General features: G+C 42.0%; 1 protein-coding gene across 1 annotated transcript in view; it reads right to left on the bottom strand.

The window, feature by feature from the left end:
• Positions 1 to 19,362, bottom strand: part of LOC134457323 (uncharacterized) — a 52,409-nt gene that overhangs the window by 25,364 nt on the left and 7,683 nt on the right. The window contains exons 6-10 of the mRNA XM_063209285.1: positions 18,675 to 18,869; positions 15,189 to 16,209; positions 14,237 to 14,405; positions 8,514 to 8,625; positions 4,347 to 4,437 (exon numbers count right to left, since the gene is read on the bottom strand). Coding sequence (XP_063065355.1) covers positions 4,347 to 4,437; positions 8,514 to 8,625; positions 14,237 to 14,405; positions 15,189 to 16,209; positions 18,675 to 18,869 — 1,588 coding nt within the window. The remainder of the gene's footprint in view (positions 1 to 4,346; positions 4,438 to 8,513; positions 8,626 to 14,236; positions 14,406 to 15,188; positions 16,210 to 18,674; positions 18,870 to 19,362) is intronic.

Raw genomic sequence — 19,362 nt, 5'->3', positions numbered from 1 at the left:
CTTGGCCCCACGATCACCGACCCAAACCAGCCTTCAAAATCACCAACAATAATCTTTCCAAGTTGCTTCATGTGCCAGCCAATATAGTGTACAGTGTCCTGGTATAGTCCCTGGGCCAAGTCAGATACGGTGGCCCAAGGTGGCCAAAGGGCCAAGGCCCCAAGGGGCCAGGACAACTTGGCCCCATGGCCTCGACCCACAGAGGGCCAGAGGCCACAAGGGGCACGGCCAACATGGCCCCGGCCTCAGCCACCACCCAAACCGGCCTTCAAAACCACCTTCACAATAATAATCTTTCCAAGATGCTTCATGTGCCAGCCAATATAGTGTACAATGAACTGGAATAGTCCCACAGTCCAAGTCAGGTCCGAGGGTGGGGGGCCCAAGGGGACCAAAGGGCCAAGGCCCCAAGGGGCCAGGACAACTTGGCCTCATGGACACGACCGAAACCAGCCTTCAAAACCATCTTTCCAATTATTTGAGTTCATGAGATGCTACAAAAATGACTTATGTGTAGGCCTACCTGGATTCGGCATTTAAAATTATGTTTTTGGGATTTCAGTAATGACTGATGGATAGTAACCTCTCAACATAGCATCCCATGCGTGGCCATGTTACATTTCTTTTGTCATTTTAACATCTCAAATCTGAGGTAGTGAGTCAGATGGGATGTTCCATTTATTGCCCTAAAATAGATTAGAATGCAGAAAATTCCATCTAAAAAATACAACATTTTCCCCACACCCCCCTACACAAATTGTCCACCCTCCAACAGCACCTTGCCAAATATGTGTTGCTGTGCATCTGTACACACGCTATGTACGTATATAGTTCTGCTCAACTCTATAACATAGTGGGGACTGTTGTGTATGGCAGTATCCAATTACCTGCTATAGCTGTGAGCACTGTGTATAGTTGTCTTAGCATGTCTGATTAGCAGGGCCAATGTGCGTTTTTTTGGGAGGTATGGGGGCCAAGACAATGGCTGGTCCTAGGGGCCATAATTACTTAATCTGCTCCTGGATAGAAGAAGTCGCATGAACCTGGGTCTCAGGCGTACCAATTATGCCAGATACGTTGACATTAAGGATGCCAACAATTAATCGATTAATCAATTTTACTCGATTATTAAAAAAAAAAAATAATTTCAATTAATCGCCAACTTAACTGGTGAGAGACACAGGCGAAAAAGGCATGACTAAGTGCATGAATGAATGAATGTGCAGAGGGGTGTGAAGAGTGGGAACATTTAAATCACCTTTGGATTAAAGAATATAAATAAAAATTCATTTCAATGAAGTATTTTCTCTCATTTTCAATATTAATCATTTTTGTTAATCATTTAATCTTTTTTTTGAAACATTGAGATTTGGATGAAAAAAGTTTCTTATGAATTTATCATAGATAAACTCTATCAGCTAACAATTAATGAATTAATCGATAATCTACATCCCTAGTGGCCATGACAGTTAGGGTGTACCCACAACATCTCAACCGTGATACTGTTTCAACCACAAAGCTTCAACTTATTTCTTGAATCTCAAACTCTGATCAGCAGGAAGATCTCCTTCTCCATCACTTGTGTATTCACCTGCCTCCCATCCATCTTTCGCATCACTGAACCTAAACCCCTGGCAGACTCCCATGGCAACTGAAACTAATTAAACAAAACCTAAATACTGTAAATTAAAGGCCTATGTTTTGAACTTCAGGGTTTTTTAAACTGCTCAGTACTAATACTAATGTTTTACTAACATAATAGTGTTTTTACATTACTGGAATATGTATGGGTTATTTAGGCTATAACTTGCAAATATACTGCATTTCATTGTTTAACTTCTTAATGGCAATTTAATTACTTATAATCACTTATTTAATTATGCACCTGTTTACGATCTATGGTATTATCTATTTATTTACTTTGTTCATTTCACATTATGTATGTGGCATATACACTATGTATGGTTCTGCAAGACACAAAAGAACATGCAAAACTACAGTATTTCACACCTGCTACATTGATATTACTAGACTGCACACTCATGCAGGATCTGAGAAACACCTGAGTTAACACATTGGCTGAATGAATGTCTTAAATCACACAATTTTGGAATTGTGCTTACTAACTGTAGGCCTACGTTCTTACTAAAGCGCTCTCTCTCTCTCTCTCTCTCTCTCTCTCTCTCTCTCTCTCTCTCTCTCTCTCTCTGTAGGCCTACGTTCTTACTAAAGCGCTCTCTCTCTCTCTCTCTCACGCACGCACGCATGCAAGCACGCACGAACACACACCTTGGCAATTCATGAAAAAGAACCTTGACTTCCCATATCTCCCTAAATGCTATACTATAATAAGAAAGCCAGACCTTTGTGAAACCCTGAAATGAAAAGACACATTGAAAGCAGATAAAGGTGAAAATATATTTAAATCTCCAGAATGATCCACTCACTTGTTGCAATGCTCCCAGCCAGGAATGTGTTTTGGAGTGCTGAGGATAAGCCTGTCTAGCTTGAGAATTACAGGGCCAATGACACCCTAATGCTTTTTGGTGTCGGCTCCTAAGAATTTCACAGACTACCTTACGAGGTATATCGGAGGGAAAATGCCTTACAAGTGCACTGATCCATGGAAATAACTGGGAGGTTGAGGCAAGGAGTTGTCTCCGCTATTTTACCTATTAGGAAATGGCACAGCATTTCACACACGCTTTTATACTGTATGTACTTGAAAAACAGTAGACTCTTAGTGCACTTGGTCCTGTTGGTGGACTGGTTCATGGTTTGCTGAAAAAACTCAAGATCACAACAACCTTGCTATGAAATTACCAAGACTATGACTTGGCCATGACCATTTTGATAAAAACAAGCTTTTAATAAAAAGGTTCTGTCTTGTAAGGAAGTAGTCTTCAAAGCCTTGTTAAGGTTTCCACTTTTCGTCTACTAGTCTCAAGCCTTAAGTGAAGTGGCCTGAAGTGGTCAACTACAGTTGACAGAAAAGGATCCAAAAGTAAGTGAGGGCACAAGAAACCTACGTATTTGTTTAGGAATAGGGAGTAAGCAAAGAAGAATGGAAACTAAAATATATAATCTTCCTATGAGCATAGTACATCAAATATTGAATTAATCAGCCAACAAAAATATGTTGTGCGTTACTTGCAAAAACCTATGTTGTGCGTTACTGGCAAAAAACTAAATTATTGAATGATTAGGAGAGTTAAACATGAATTTAGAGCCATTCATCATGGAGTCATGGACTTCACCAGAGACAACCACAGTTTTAAGTAAATAATTTCAAGACATCGTGTAAACATGTGGCCAGTCTGACGAAAGTTCCCATGGAAAAAAATCATAATGTGAAATTATCAACCAATCTTTTCATTTCTGACAAGATAATACTGAGTGTCCACAATTAGGCTCTGACACACACACACACACACACACACACACACACACACACACACACACACACACACACACACACACACACACACACACACACACACACACACACACACACACACACACACACACACACACACACACACACACACACAAAACCCTAACACAAAATAAACAGCCTCTCTCACAGCGATATTTGTGGACCGTTTGACAGATGTGGCCATTAAACACTTCAACATGTTATCTCTCACCTGCCCAGGGTCTGCAGATGGAAATTAGCATTTAGCTAGAATCTACAAATTACCTTTTTTATTTATTTTTGTTAAGTAATAAAATAATAATAAAATATCCGTATTAAATGTAAGTAATGAACTTAGTACATGGTCCCTGTCACAATAGACTAAATAAACTACTCAAAAGGAGGACTTCAAGTGAACCTGCCATATATATTGCAGTGCAGACCGCCCAATATAAATACAGAATGTGTATGCATTTGTTACCAATCCAAGTGGTAATTGGTGGCAACAGATTGCAAGACCTTGAGTCAGTGCAAAGCAGATGGCAGCGAGTGTTTGACAATGTGACATGTTCAAATGTGACAAATCATTACACAAATACATCCCACAATCCCACACCGCTGCAGCCAAAATGCAGCTGGCAAGGTAGCCTCTGTGTGTATGTGTGTATGTGTGTATGTGTATGTGTGCGTGTGTGTGTGTGTGTGTGTGTGTGTGTGTGTGTGTGTGTGTGTGTGTGTGTGTGTGTGTGTGTGTGTGTGTGTGTGTGTGTGTGTGAGAGAGAGAGAGAGAAAGAGGGGGGGGCATTTGATAGAGAGAGAGAGAGAGAGAGAGAGAGAGAGAGAGAGAGAGAGAGAGAGAGAGAGAGAGAGAGAGAGAGAGAGAGAGAGAGAGAGAGAGAGAGAGAGAAATGCAGTAGAAATGGACACTTACAGCCAACATGTATTGGTCCACTATGTGAAGGTCTGACACCGGCCCTTTGTATGACTTGTACATCTCCACATCATCTACAGTTGGCACATATCTACAGATAACAAGAAGCAAAATATTACAATCTGTAAATATAAATTAAAATTACAAATGTCTCTGTGTTTGCTTGGGTCATCCATACATTCAATACTGTAAACTGTAAACGTCTATACTGTACTGTAAACTACCCTAAAACATAGTCAAAGGAATGCTGTTCACCGATCTCCAGCTGGTGTGACCCTCAGGTAACTGTGATAAACTTAGTGTGAAAAATCATTTTCAATAACATCTATCTATAGTTATTAGCAGATGTTTCTTCAAAGCCACAACTAAGTCAACATACTGTAACAAAAAGGTTGTATGAATTAGAATATCACAAATCCAACATGTAAAAACAAAAAATTGTTACAAAAAATGCTCTGAAGATGCATCTTTAGAGGTTGTAGAGAGTGTAGACTAGGGAGAGCGATTGCATCCGACACAGAGTACCCTACTCATTTAGCCATTCAGACAGTAAACACATGAGGAGCAGATAGTTAGCTGAGGAAGGTGCTCAGGGGACGTGCAAAGGAGCATGAGGCTGTATCATATCATCAAAGTGCAAAAAGGACCATCCCCAGTAATGGTACCGTGAGGCGGCCTTAGACACTTGACTTTAATTCTGGTTGAATCAAGAATGGAGTGAGGACAGAAAAGGACTCCCATGCATCCTTTGCGGTTGATGAATGACCAAACGTGTGCGCAATGTGTGCAAAGGTTTCATGGTACGTACATGCAGAAAGGGTAGCCACAAGAGCCTTTACATAATTCAGCATGCAAGCATTTAGATACATGTCCATAGAGCCATTACTCTTTGATACTCTGACAATGTAAATCTCTAGTGTTTCCAGATGAATGGTGATAGCCATATTATGTGCAAATAATGACTCCAACTTGACATCAACTTTGTATAAACAACACAGTCTTGATTAGGTCAGAAATTGAGAGGCAAATATAATTCGTTTTGAGATAGCTCTAATAAACATGATGCCAGTTCACTATCCAGATAGCTAGCCTGGGAAATCCCATGCTGCTTTTCACAATCGGGAAGATGGCAAAATGATGACATGTATTACTTGACAAATGGAAGCTTGCTGTTTGTTTGACAGGAACTGACAGGATTGGCTACGGGCTGCCTATGTTTACTCCAAATGATACATTCCTGATGGCCAATAAACGGCTGTTGGCTATCGTAAACCACACCTCCCCTACAAGTAATTCAGTAGGCGATCTCCAGACCATATCTCACTTGTGATATGGTCTGGTGTGAACCAGGTAACCAGATTTCTATCTTAGCAGAAAATCGTAGCAGATAGGCTCTTGTGGATGTGTTTGCTGAAAATGAGATGGTGTAGACCGAGCACAGACAGTGATTTGGATTGAAAGTTTGTTTTGTTTTGCTTTTTTATATTCAAATTTCAAACTACTCGCCCACGTGAACATCTATGTCCTGCTTCCGTACATTCCTCGACCTCTTGCCCATGTGTTTTTCCTTCACTAGTCTATTCAACACCAAAAAAATCCCTACAAAAATCACTACACTGTGTTCACGAAAGAACATCTGTTCTTTCTGCCCTTAAAGCTTCTTTCATCCCCCTTTTTACTTTTTTCATCTACAAAGAGGGAGGGATGTTCTGCAGGCTCTTCCATTTTTAGTGGTCCATGCAGGTAAAAGAGGCATGATTAAAAGCCAAGTGGCTGAGCTGCCCTCTCCACCGACCGGCCCAGGGTTGAACTCCAAAATGGACTTAAAGTCTTGTGAATGTGTTTCAGCTCAAAGCCTGGGAGACTAACTATTTTATGAGGCTGGGGATGTGCAGCAGTGACTATGGCTCTGCCCCTGCATTAATATTGCAGCTCCCCGTCCACTGCGAGCCAAGGGCCTTCTACCGGGATTGCATTCTTGTAGCCCACGCTCTACTGACGGGACGTTCAAATAGGCCTTATAAATACAATAAATAAATCTGGAGTTACTCTCAGCAACTGCTCGTCTACGTTGAGGTAGGTCGCTGGAATGGTATGACCCAGGACGAGCTCCTGGATGGAAGATGTTTGAATGGATAGATGAGGGGTGAGTAGATGGAAGAGGTATGAATGGGTGGATAAGGACGTCTTTCAGAGCTTTCAGCATAGAGGCCCCCCCAGGGCAACTCAATGGTGTCCATCTCTTCAAAGACAAGTCAATGAAAGTTTAATCAGTGAGTAGCAGCCCCCATAAAAGGCTTTGGTAGACTACTCTTCATTGTAGACCTGAGACTGAGAGCATCCAGGTAGAGTGTTTTCTTGCTACCTATTAGGAGACAGGCCCTGATCAGGGCACGGACCTCTGCACACAACAGGAACCCTATACACATGGCCCAGTGTCTCAAACAAGACTCACCTACGAGTGAGGGAGTGAGTGAGTGTACAATATCAGATGCATGACAACTGCTGGGGCGGTTTTAGGCTTTGTCTGCCAATTTCACCAACAATCTCATCTCATCTGAGGGATAAAAATAAGTCCTCATAACAAACATAACAAACAGCACGAAACACAATGGATGTGCAGTTTTTACAGATCAGTGTCAGCATGACGTGACACACCACCAGCCTTAACTGAGATCTCCTCTGCCACTCATCACCAACTTCTCTGTACTCGCACCGCTGTGTCCTATGATATTGCTTGACAACCTTGTTTACAATGCCACTTCCCTGTATAAATGTCATTTATTAAAGCCAGACAGGAGCCACAATAAAAAAGACCCATTACCAAGGAACTTTGTCTGTCTGCCTGCCTGCCGGCACGCCTGCCTGCCCATCTGTCTGTCTGCCTGCCTGCCTGCCTGCCCGTCTGACCGTCTGTCTGTCTGCCTGCCGGTCTGTCTGCCTGCCTTTCCTTCCCATCCCTTGCCCCATCCATCCACTATCACCATTCATACAAGTTAAAGGCCTTGGTACTCACACATCTCAGAGCATGGTCAAGTGAATACATAAAATTGAATGACATCTTTTAACAACATCCTCATTAGCTCTATCACTGTCCCATCTACGTGTATATTCTCCCCTGATGCGCCACTGCCCACTCCCACCATTCATCTAAACCATTTCACACTTGCGTGGCTGTGTGCACAAGGGGAGTGCCTTGTGGTTTAACTTTACATTTGGATGGTAAATGAAACAGACTTCACTTGTCCAACATTCTGGTTGGGAGATGTTAGCAGGCGCTACAAATACAAGTCAGTGCTTTTGTCATCAAGTTCCACATTGTTCATCTAAGGGCAGTCAAGTTTAGTTGAGTCTAGTTGCAGAACGGAGTTTTCTGGAATCTTTGCTTACAACTTATGGTAACTCTTCTGACTAGCATGACCTGGATTCAGGGGTGCCCAAAGTAAAAGTAGATGTAAATTTATTGTGTACCTGTAAGTACAACACTAGAACAAGTTATTATATACTGTAGGTTACACCAGTCATTCCATTATACCTAATGAGGAGGCTAAACGTTGTTGTTGCTGGGGGAAAAAACCCAGAAAAACCTGAGAAGAAAACCACCAAATTTTCTACCAGCACAGAATCAGGAACATCACTCTACAGTAACTGTAGACCAGTGACTCAGTGAAGTTACTTGTGTTGGAAGGAAACTATGGCAGGTTTCGTTTGATACTTCTACTTTGATTTCCACCTCTGCCTGAATGAATGGCAGTCTTCAGGCAGAAAGAATGCTCTCAACATGTTAGTACAACATCTGTTTTGCCATTCCTAATGTCAGTACATGTGACTGATGTGCAGAAGAAAGGGCTCTTTTCTAAAACACAGTACATCCAATTGTTTTCAAAAATATTCAAAAAGTATGTGTTATGTTTTTATTGTACTTTTCAGTTAATATAAGTAAAATCTGGTTATTGACGGTTGTTTGAAATTGGTGGAGGAAAATCAGATAACACTAACCCAGTTCTTATTGCCCCAATGTCAAGTGTAAAAAAAGACGAATTCACGAACATGTCTTTTACAGTGTTTTGGAAAAGAGCTCTTCTAACATAATGTTCCAGCCCCACATTTCATTTCCTGCGTTCGTTCATTAGGGGGTGAGGAGGTTTAGAAGGAGCTTCCCCTCACCTCCTGAGAGAGGCAATTTGCTCATCAGATAGGCCGCCGTCCTCCTCGTTAATGATGAACAGCTTCTCCTGCAACTCCTCTGGCTGAACCGGGAAACTTTTGAGGAAAATGTCTAGAGAAAAAAAGACAGGAACAGGAACTTCAACAAAAACTGCATTTGCACACACAACCTCATTAGACTACACCATGCAAAAAAGCAGCACTTACAGCAGAGTGTTCTTTCTACCGCATGCAAGCACTAGAGACCAAAAAATGTGTGAGGTGTGTGTGTGTGTGTGAGAGAGAGAGAGAGAGAGAGAGAGAGAGAGAGAGAGAGAGAGAGAGAGAGAGAGAGAGAGAGAGAGAGAGAGAGAGAGAAGAGACTGCTGTGTGTGTGGGCTTTAAGTACAAAAGGGCTTGTGTTTAATTACCTACATCCCCCAGACTCCAGAGGCACTCCTGCGGAATCATTTGTATTCTATCAAATAGTCTACAATTCTACATGTTAGTGAGCCTCTCCTTTGACCCGCCGAAGCAAAGCAGATGCATAAGCAGAGATGATAAAATAAAGGAAAGAACATTACTGTGGTTAACTCAGCTGTGGTATTTAAACAAAAAAAGCCCAAATCCCTGGCATGGTAGTCACAAGCACAACATCTTCAACAGGGATGCTGCAGCCTTCAACAGTCTTGGAAACGTGTACACAAAGGAATTAAACCTCTGCGCTGAACACTTCTGAGCTGGTGGGAACATGAGCAAAATTATGTAGAGTGGTTGCAGTTCTAGTAGTAAAGCACGACCAATTGTAAATAACAATTGACAAGAAAAATCCCCCCCCAAAGAAAATCTGCAAATGGCCATCCTGCTACCCAGACGGTCCGGCAGGATGTTTGACCGGCAGTCTGTTTGACCATTATGGTTCTTACCACCACCCAGTTTCTCATACTATGTGAGCACCTTTCACAATGATATACTATGTGCCTATCATTCATATCACTGCTACTGTTAAAATTGAAGACCAAATACAGTTTTTGACCTGCTGTTGTGCTAAATGTGTATCCATAAACACACAGAAAACTACTGAAGCCACGAATAAAGACAGTATGTATTCAAATAAATCCATCCAAAGTTTTCCTTTTAACTTAACACAAAGCACCCAATCAAAAGCTTCTTGGATGCATTATCTTTATTATGCCTAGCTTGCTTGTGCATGCTGTTGATTGTTTCTCGCAAAACTGGTGATGCCCTAAGCTCAAATCATCCTAACACTTCAATGCTTCAAGCTGTTGTGAGAATCTTCATATTGGATTGCATCATAATTTTTAGCATGTTTTAAAACACATATATCACTTCTGAAAGTTGATACATCCGTTTCATTATCACAATTTAGGAGCTGAGAAAGTATACCAGATTTATCCAGATGTGCTTTGACTATGATTTCAGCAACAATAACTAGCACTGAACTGTCAAGTGTTACACAGAGGCTCAGTGCATTACTTAGGCACTAGAAATTACTATACCTGTATTTTTTTTGTTACTTTCTCTTCTTACTTTTATAGCTCAGGTCTCCTGGTCACATTCTTCTTCAAAGAACAAAAGGCTTTTGTAATCTTAATAATAAACAATACAACTAACTGTGACTGTATTGTGACTTCCTATGACCGTATGCGATTTAGGTGGAATTTTACCAGAACTTTTAACATCTTAAGCAACTGTGTTGAAGCATACTAACACAGCACCAGGGCCAAAAATCACTTCTGTCTATACTACTAAGCACTCTGGGCAGACTTCTGAACAGTCCGTTCAGCTCACGTGTAGTAGACTACTGGTTAAGCATAATGCTGGTTGGCATGTTGCATAATGTCTTGATTAAATGTTAATACGCTGCCATTCTTGGGCATCTCATACTAAAATCAATAATGATGTTCCACCATCACACACTTTGAATTACAAGTTCACTGTTGCTAAAAATATGACCCATTACAATACCAAAAAATAATAACAACTAAATCCGGAATTCAGACTGACAGTAGTTATCATTTATTTATATAGCATCTTTAAAGGACAGGATCCTGTCACTTCAACATTAATCTAGGAAGTTGAAATGATAAAGACAACTCAAATCCTTTGCCTTTCCCTTACTGAAAAAAATCCAGTCGTTATCCAAAGGTTTTCCTGCATTTTGCGCACTACACTATCCCACACTGTGTAGTACGTACTTGCACATTCACGTTGCGCTTGAACTGAAGATGGGCTCCCCCTACACCCCTGCAGTGCACTGTCTAGTACTCTCATTCCGTTTTGGCTTTGTTCGACGCTAAATTTCCCCAGTGGGTGTCTTGGCTTTTCACTCCCCTTTCCAGTGAGAGCTCCAGTGATGTGTGCAGGGCAGCCGCTGCCGCCCTCAGCTGAATCCTGATGGAGCTCGCACACACACCACCTACGTATACGTGAGAACAGGTGGTGATTCAGCCTGAGTGGAGCCGAGAGGTGAGTCAACTAAAATCTAACCGCAGTCAAAAGAGAATGCTTCAGGCAAACCTAGAATGCATTGCGCAAAAAATGTAGCAGATGATACTGTATGTGGGGCAACATGGCTCAGTGGGCTAGTGTGCCGAACCATTACACCAGGGACACAGGTTCGATTGTGGCCCGAGGTCGCCTCTCCCCACTAATTTCCTCTCTCTCTCTCTCTCTCTCTCTCTCTCTCTCTCTCTCTCTCTCTCTCTCTCTCACTCTCCTGCCTGATTAATAAAGGTGTAGAAGCCATTCTGTTTTTCGTCCACAAAATGAACTAAGCATTCACCTCACAACGTCACCTGCCCACACTACACACCAGAGCCCATTTGTGGCTGACGAAGAAAGCACAGACATACAAATTACACCGTTATCTCCCTACAGACCGTATACCTCAATTACCCTCATCTAACCCTAGCCAGACTAACCAATAGAGGTCGTGCTCACATACACTATCGTCACCCAGCAGTGCCACCCCCCCTGTGTCATGTCAAGTTCAACCATTGGACGATGTGAGGTGAAGTCCCCAAACAAGTTACTGCTACCTGCCACTTTATCCAAAGACATCTGCTGAAAACAACTTGATTCATCTTGGTGCCAGTTCTCCAGGCAAAAATAGTCAGCGGTACGTTCTGAGGAGCTATACCAAGGGCCTTTACAGTAATTGGCAGGGTGGTGGTGGTGGCTGTAGATTTTTGTCCTCTTTACACTTCTAAAATTAGTTATTTCTATTTCTATTTTCCGAAAGTCATACACTGCAGTGGTGCCTATACAAATGTGAGATTATTATCTGCCTCAGCACTGAAACCCAGTGCATTTGACCCATATATGGAGGGGTTCAGTGGGCTATGATCGATGCACTGTTCCCCATACACTGGTCCTGAGGCTTGCTTATAGGAGGCGTGTGAATATAGGCCTTAGCTGTGTCGTCAGGACACCACTACTGCTGCTGTTCAGCTGACTAGGCAATGGAGTGCGCACACACGCACGCACGCACGTACACACAAACACACACACACACACACACACACACACACACACACACACACACACACACACACACACACACACACATTGCGGGCAGGCGGACACACACACACTCACGCACACACGCACGCACGCACACACACACACACACACACACACACACATTGCGGGCAGGCGGACACACACACACTCACGCACACACGCACGCACGCACGCACGCAGGCACACACACACACACACACACGCTCACGCACACGCACAGACACAGACAGACAGGCACACACACACACAGCACCACACTTTGGGTGCTGAATACAAAGATATGCATCTTTCATGACAATTTCCTAATTGTTGTCTGGATGAAATCTGATGGCAAGTGGGGAGACGCAGCAGATGAGCTGATCCTCAACCACAATAGAGTAGAGGTGCAGAGGTGCTCACAATGCTGATAGAACAATCACACCACAACTTTGGGACTTTGTATTAAATAGAGGTGACTGTTATTCTGTGGGATAAATGACATCCGTCTCACTGACTTGGTTCTCCTTCAATTGTTTCACCTTGTCTTCAGATAGCAGCCTTAGCAGTCTGTCAAACGTATAGCTTACGTTTATTTGTCTACCGGTATATCTCTACATCACTCAGATTTTTCTTCAGATTGCTGGCTGTGTTTGTCTCTGCCTTCCACCACAACACCGCTATGCTATTGTCATGCGAGTCACTATACCAGACTCATATAACTCTGATGCGAATGCCAGCGGCTCTCTCAGATAGGCCAGAGTATACTGACATCTGGTGGCCAACTAGCCAATTACCCTGCAGCACACCACACCCATTGATGCGGTGGCCTTAAATGAGGTGAGGTCTATTACAGGGTATCTACCATTATTCCTGATTTAGATAGAGAGCTTCCCATTGGTATAACTTGGAATAATGTAACCACCCTCACCATTATATCCTAAAGGTCACTTATTGTTGCTTAAGTGCTATAATTACAAGAAACCAAGAAGTAATGACAAATAAAGCAAAAAATGCATTGTTAATATACTTTTGTTTCTTTATACATTACATTTTCTTTATATACTTTATACTGTTTAATATTTTGAAATTACAGTACGCCTATAATATACATTTAAATGATATAATTCCAAATGCACTTAAATTATATACTGTATGGTAGCCTATGTGATTATTCTACTACACTGTATCTGACTTTTAATTCTTTGGTGTTACTTTTGTCCTTAATAAAGCACCAAAGCCCAGATGTGCTGGGATGCCACAGATGGTATAGCTCCCTCTGGCAAAGGTGCTACCAGGCCGAGGCATACGGGTGTTTGGAGCGCTGCAATAGCTGACTGAATCTACTCGAAAACAAATCCCAGCTGGACGCTGAAACTGCTGGTAACCCGTGTAAGGTGTTCATATTTTTGTTAAATAGAAGGTGTTCAGGTCCACTGGACACAGGCCTACGGAAAAATCTTTTAAAAAGAAAAAAAAACATTGCTCCTGTTCAATCAAAGGTCTCCGATTGAAGACCTAGTGCTCTTCCCGTGCATGGTTGCAATATTGATGCACAACTGGAGGACCGAACAGTATCTGCACACATTTTTCCATAACCCCTCACTTGTCTACTCAACATCTGATCAGTATTGTATCAAACAGTTAAGAAAATATTGATGTATAAGCCCCTCAAATGCAACGGGTCCACCAGACCCAGGATCGCCTCTAGTGAAATAAAAAATGTGCATGTGCAATTTTTCAGATTCATATTCAACAGATAATTACCAGGGCAAGTCAATCTGAATGGGGAAGAATAGTAATTCATACTTTTTTTCTCAAGCAAAAAACTGAAAACATGTCCTTCCCACCTGAACACCTTACTAGGGGTAAGGGGTTCAACCTCTCCAGATCGGCTATGTCTCAGAGACACTACACTAAGCTAGTGTTATTACAAGAAAATTTGCAAGACAGCAAGAGAACTAATTAGGCCTGAACATGGTAAAATACCTTCAGTTATTCAATACGGTGTGTGTTATCTGTACTTAAAAGCCTGGAGAGATTTGAGATTTGGATAAAATAAATTTGTAATGAGGACTTCATGTACATTTTTGCTTCAGAAATCATCAGTCAACCTAATCATCAATCTCCCCAAATGACACAAACATACTGGAACACTACAGTGGTATGTTAAATGTCACAACACGTTTAAAATGACTCTGGCTGTGCTGAGAGATACTCACTAAAGTTATGTGCAATCTTCTGATTCAGCATGATCTCCACGTGATGGCTGGAGTCCAGACTCTCAGTGAGTTTCTCGAGGGCTTTGACTTTGAACTGAGAGTAGAGCCGATCGGTGTCAATCTTCACCACCCTACCATTAATTCCATGTGCCCAGAAGGATTTGTCAATCTATATTAGGGCGAGACAAAAATGTGACACTTAAAAAAAAAAAGAGTTATTAGAAACCCCATATTCCCTGTATTATTCTCTTCAATTATCACCGGATCCCATGTGATAATACTGGTACAAACCATATTGAATATAGTGTGGGCTTAACAATTCAGTTTACACATACAACACATAACAGACCATGTGAATCTTGGTCGAACTACAGTAACCCTTTCATATTGGCCAAGGCCTCTGTTATAAGTTTATTGTTACCAAAATATCAAAGACAAAGTCTTAATCTGTTACTTAATGTAATGCCATAGCAATGTTATAATGACGTATGTAAAAAAAATTACAATATTCTTTTCAATAATACGGATCACCAGCGAGCCCTTCCACACCACAAGGCTACGGTCACGTGCTGAAGATATTTGCCTCCTTCAGCCATGGAGTATAGCACAGGAGGGCGGTGGTTATACAATTTTTCCTACTGCACCTACAATTTAACTTGTGCTCCATCAATGATACTGTGAATATGTATGGATGTGTTATGTGTGGGTGGGTATGTGAGTGTTGAGCTTTGAACGTACAGTAAGTGTGTGGATGTGTGTGGTTGGGATACACTGATGTGGGTGTGAGGTTTGAGTACTTTTCAAACATCTTTTTATATGAATGATTTATTGCTTCACCAAACAAGGACTGCCCAATTTTGTTGCACTTGCAACAATAACAAAAGCTATTCTATTCTATATTCTGTATTCCATATTCTACATTCTTCTCTTATTCTACATCCTATATATTTACCTTATCCTGAGCCACCAGGTCCCAGTGGAAGGCTTTGGTGCGCTTCTTGGGCAGCATCCTCCTCCAGGGGAGAAGTGGTGGTGGCGGCGCGGGTGGTGGAGGTGGTGATACATACACTGGCTGCAAAGGAGACCGTGTGGGTGTGGTTGGCAAAGGAGACCGTGTGGGTGTGGTTGGCAAAGGCACTGGACTGCAAGGCCTAACCAATGGTGTTGAGATCGGAAGATGAGGAGACTTGGCATTGTTAGGCACTGTAGCCTCCGCTTTATTGTCATACAACGTATCAGAAGACAACACGCCTTTTGAGGGTGCCATTGGGCCAGAGACCACAGTGTTTGTGAGTACCAATTCATCATATATCGCTGTGGGTGACACTGGGTTTGATGTCACTTCCTTGGAAGGGAGCAGTGGTTCTGACATCATTTCCTTGGAGGGTGACAGTGGGTTTGATGTCACTTCCTTTGAGAGGAGCAGTGTGTCTGACATAATTTCCTTCGACTGTGGCACTAGGCCTGAGGTGCCCTCCCTTGAGGGAAGCAGTGGGTCAGAGGCCATTTTCCTTGGAAGTGGCAGGACATCATACACCACCTCCTTTGAAGGTCGCGGTGGATCAGGTGTTGCGACTTCCTTCGAGCATAACGCAGTCTCTGAGGTCACTTGCTTTGAGTGTAGCTGTGGCTCTGACGTTACTTCCTTTGAGGCTCTGGGTGGGTCAGATGTCATTTCCTTCAAGGATCTGGAGGGGGGGTCGGATGTCGCTTCATTGGGGGGCACCATCGGATCAGACACCACTTCCTTTAAAGGTAGCAGGGCGTCAGACAGTGTTGCTCCTACGGCCTGACTGAAGAGCCCAGAGACCGGCCTGGACTGCCTCAGCTCTTTGAGCTCCGCGTATATGGGCTCGGACTGGGAGCTGCGCTTCCACTTCTCACACAGGCGGTCGATAGCCGTGACCCACGAGTCCCTCTCCTCCTGAACCTTCTCCGTTGTCTGCTGAACACTTGTCGTGGGTACCCGGAACCTGCCCGGTAGAGTTTAAATTTCATCTCAGACAACAGATTTGAAACAAGGCCTACAGTTACCCCAGACTGTTAAGAGCTACACTGTAAATAATAAATCACTCAGAGCAATCTGGGACCAAATACAATGATGATGTTAAATTGAGTTTGTTGAAGTACTGAATTAACACTGCATTTTTTTTTACTGTGTTCATCCCCGAGAGGCCCCCAACCTTAGGTTAGCACGTAAAGCATCAGCCATCTTGAGGTCTTCAAAATGTAATCAGTTCATTGCAGAGGTGTCAAAAGTAAAAGTAAAAGTACTTTTGTGGTGTAATTACACTATTTACTCCATTGTAACTAATGGGATAGATAGACTGTGTTGTTACTGAAAACACTGAAAACATATCAGGGACTCGCCACAAACTTGATCCAACCAGTGCACAGTTAGCTGATCGTAAGACGAGTACACAGGTCTATAGTTTACTCCGATAAGTTACTTGTGTGGGAAGGAAACTGTTTCTTTTTTTACTTTTACTTTTGACACCTCTGGTTCATTCACCTATAATAGACAGTTAGCACACATGATGGGCTTAACTCGCAATATATGCGGCAGAGACAGCACTCACGGCAAAACAATAATATCCCTATCCAATGCATTTCGGGATGGTACGGTATTGTATCTCACTGATTCTTGAGAAAGTGGCTAAAACAGCTTGTAATGTTGACAGAAAAAAACTAAGTGAATTACAAAATTATATGGCATATCCTCGTAGACTAAGGTCTTGGCTTTTCAGAAATGCACAAGGCCAATCTCCCCATTTTGTATTTTTTCATAAATCAGGCTTTTCTCCGATCATACCTTGTTTTTTGTCAACACCGTCAGACACAATTAAAAGTAATTAAAATTGTATTGATTTGTTTGCATATGTATCTGGAGTTTTTAAGTGATTATGTGTATTTTTTGGTTCACACATATGCCTTTAAATGTTGAAAATTCACTTTTGTTCTATTTTAATACTGTTTCATGTGTTCTAATTTCAAATTATGCACCGTCATACGATGCTTACTTATTTTTTGTAATTTCACAAATATTCTTGTAGGCTTAAATTGGCTATTACTTTGATAATTCAACAACTCCTAAGGAAAATGTTGTAAGCACATTCATTTAAAATGTCCAAAACTCTTTCTTACGGTGGTGACTTTTGAACTGACGGTGGTGACAGTAATCTGAGAGTGGTGACTCTTTTACATATTATGCATTGTTTGTTCACATTAGCCATTTCATTTTCGCTCTGTTTCTTGAGTGCTTCATACCTTTTCTGAGAAAGTATATATTAATTAACATTAATGTAATATAATACCATTAAAACCCCCGACGGTGTTGACAGTTTATGGTTCGGACAGTACCAGTGTCCAAACAAATTAACAAATTGAGGACAAAATAGTAAACTTACAGGAGCTTCAGTGATGGTGAAGTATGCAGTAGAGCTAAAGGTTTGAAAAGGGGTCCTCAGTAATAAAAATTACCTTGTGCATACCTGATTTTATTGTCTTTTAGAAAAAATCTGACGGTGGTGACCAATATGGTGGACACATTTTGAGCAATCAGAAAACAATAGTAATAGTATTGTTTTACATGCACTATGTGCACATCTGTAGAACCACTTTAATATGGTCTTCCACATCATGGTGATATTGTTCAATTCTGTTAGTGATTTTTGTATTTTAAGTCAATTGAAATGATGATGCTAGTCCTTGGGACAGGCGTTTTTACAGGGTGTGGACAGGTTTATAGCCATGAAAAGTAATAAAATTACACTTAAATATTTCAAACAACTGTGTATTTGTGTAACAGACTCCTTGGCCATTACCTGGATTCATTTTGTTCGTGAAAATTTAGTTGATTTTCAACAGAATTAGCATTTTACTGCAGGGACATGTTTTTGCCAAACTTTCAAGAATCAGTGATCTAATAGGCCTAAAGCTGTGAATCGGAGGCGGAACTATAGGGAGGGCAAGCATGGCACTTGCCCCTGGGCCCAGAGCCTTCCAGTATTGTTAGTGGGGCCCCTATTATGAGGTTTACAGGCTGCATGAGGGGCCCTATCAGTGTTTTGACCCGGGGCCCGGTGTGCAATTGTTCCGCCACTGCTGTGAATGTGATATCAGTGAATGTGATGGACAGCCATTTCCTATTTCGACGTGATGAAAGTGTTGATTAAAAAAAATGTAAATAACTCCGTTACACTCAAACGGCATACAGTATATATCAAGTTTGTCAGAGGGCGCGCTCAACTTCGGGGAAAAAATGAATGACATTGGGTGCGCGACAAAAGGTATCAACTTAAAGAAGAAAAATCCGCTCTCACAAGCTACGTCTCATTATTTATTTATAGATTACCACCACGTCCACAAGCAGCCGCGTTTCGGCTCGTAGGCCATCATCAGTGCGTGTTGCGAATATACAGTATGTGCGTATACTTACTGATATGTGCTGCATTGTGTGAGGAGGGTGAAAGCGTCAGTGGAGGTGGAGGGCTGTACTCTGGCCTTGCCATCGGAGAAATGGATGATGATGGGCAGCGTGGAGCTGGTGACGACAGTGTCACTGACGTCTCGTGGCTGACCACCACCACTAGGCAACAGGGTCAGCTGGCCCGCATGGAGGTGGGCTTCATACCTGTAGAGGTGATAGAACAAAAGGGGCACAAGGTAGGATGACGTTGTTTGTGCGGTGCCCGTGGCATGCCTGTCTCAAAAGCTACATCGTAATGAAAAAATGCTGTTCAAATAAACTTGCTGTGAGAATGTTTTTCATCACGGAGTGCCAGCAGTTGATACAAATCTGAATACGGTATGTAAAGCGATTTTCCATATGAAAAGTGTTTCCCATGATGACACTTGTTCGGACCGCTCTGTCAAAAAAGTTGCATTTGGGGTTTTCTGACAGCGGACCGTGGAAGTGGTCACGAGAGTCATCGTTCACTTACTATTGATTCACATAACCATCGACTGACTCGGGACAGTGATTAATTAAACGTTTAATCCCTTTAAAGATAATGGTCAGAATTTTGTCTTCCGAGACAAGTTCCAACTCATATATTATAAAGATGATGCATGGTAAATGTATGCTTTGAAATAGTGTACAGTTTATTTTTGACCTTCGTGAGGTG

The sequence above is a fragment of the Engraulis encrasicolus genome, chromosome 10 (genome assembly GCF_034702125.1).
Source record: "Engraulis encrasicolus isolate BLACKSEA-1 chromosome 10, IST_EnEncr_1.0, whole genome shotgun sequence".
NCBI classification, from domain to species: domain Eukaryota; kingdom Metazoa; phylum Chordata; class Actinopteri; order Clupeiformes; family Engraulidae; genus Engraulis; species Engraulis encrasicolus.
The sequence above is the reverse complement of the archived record's forward strand: the minus strand, read 5'-3'. Positions and strand labels throughout refer to the sequence as shown.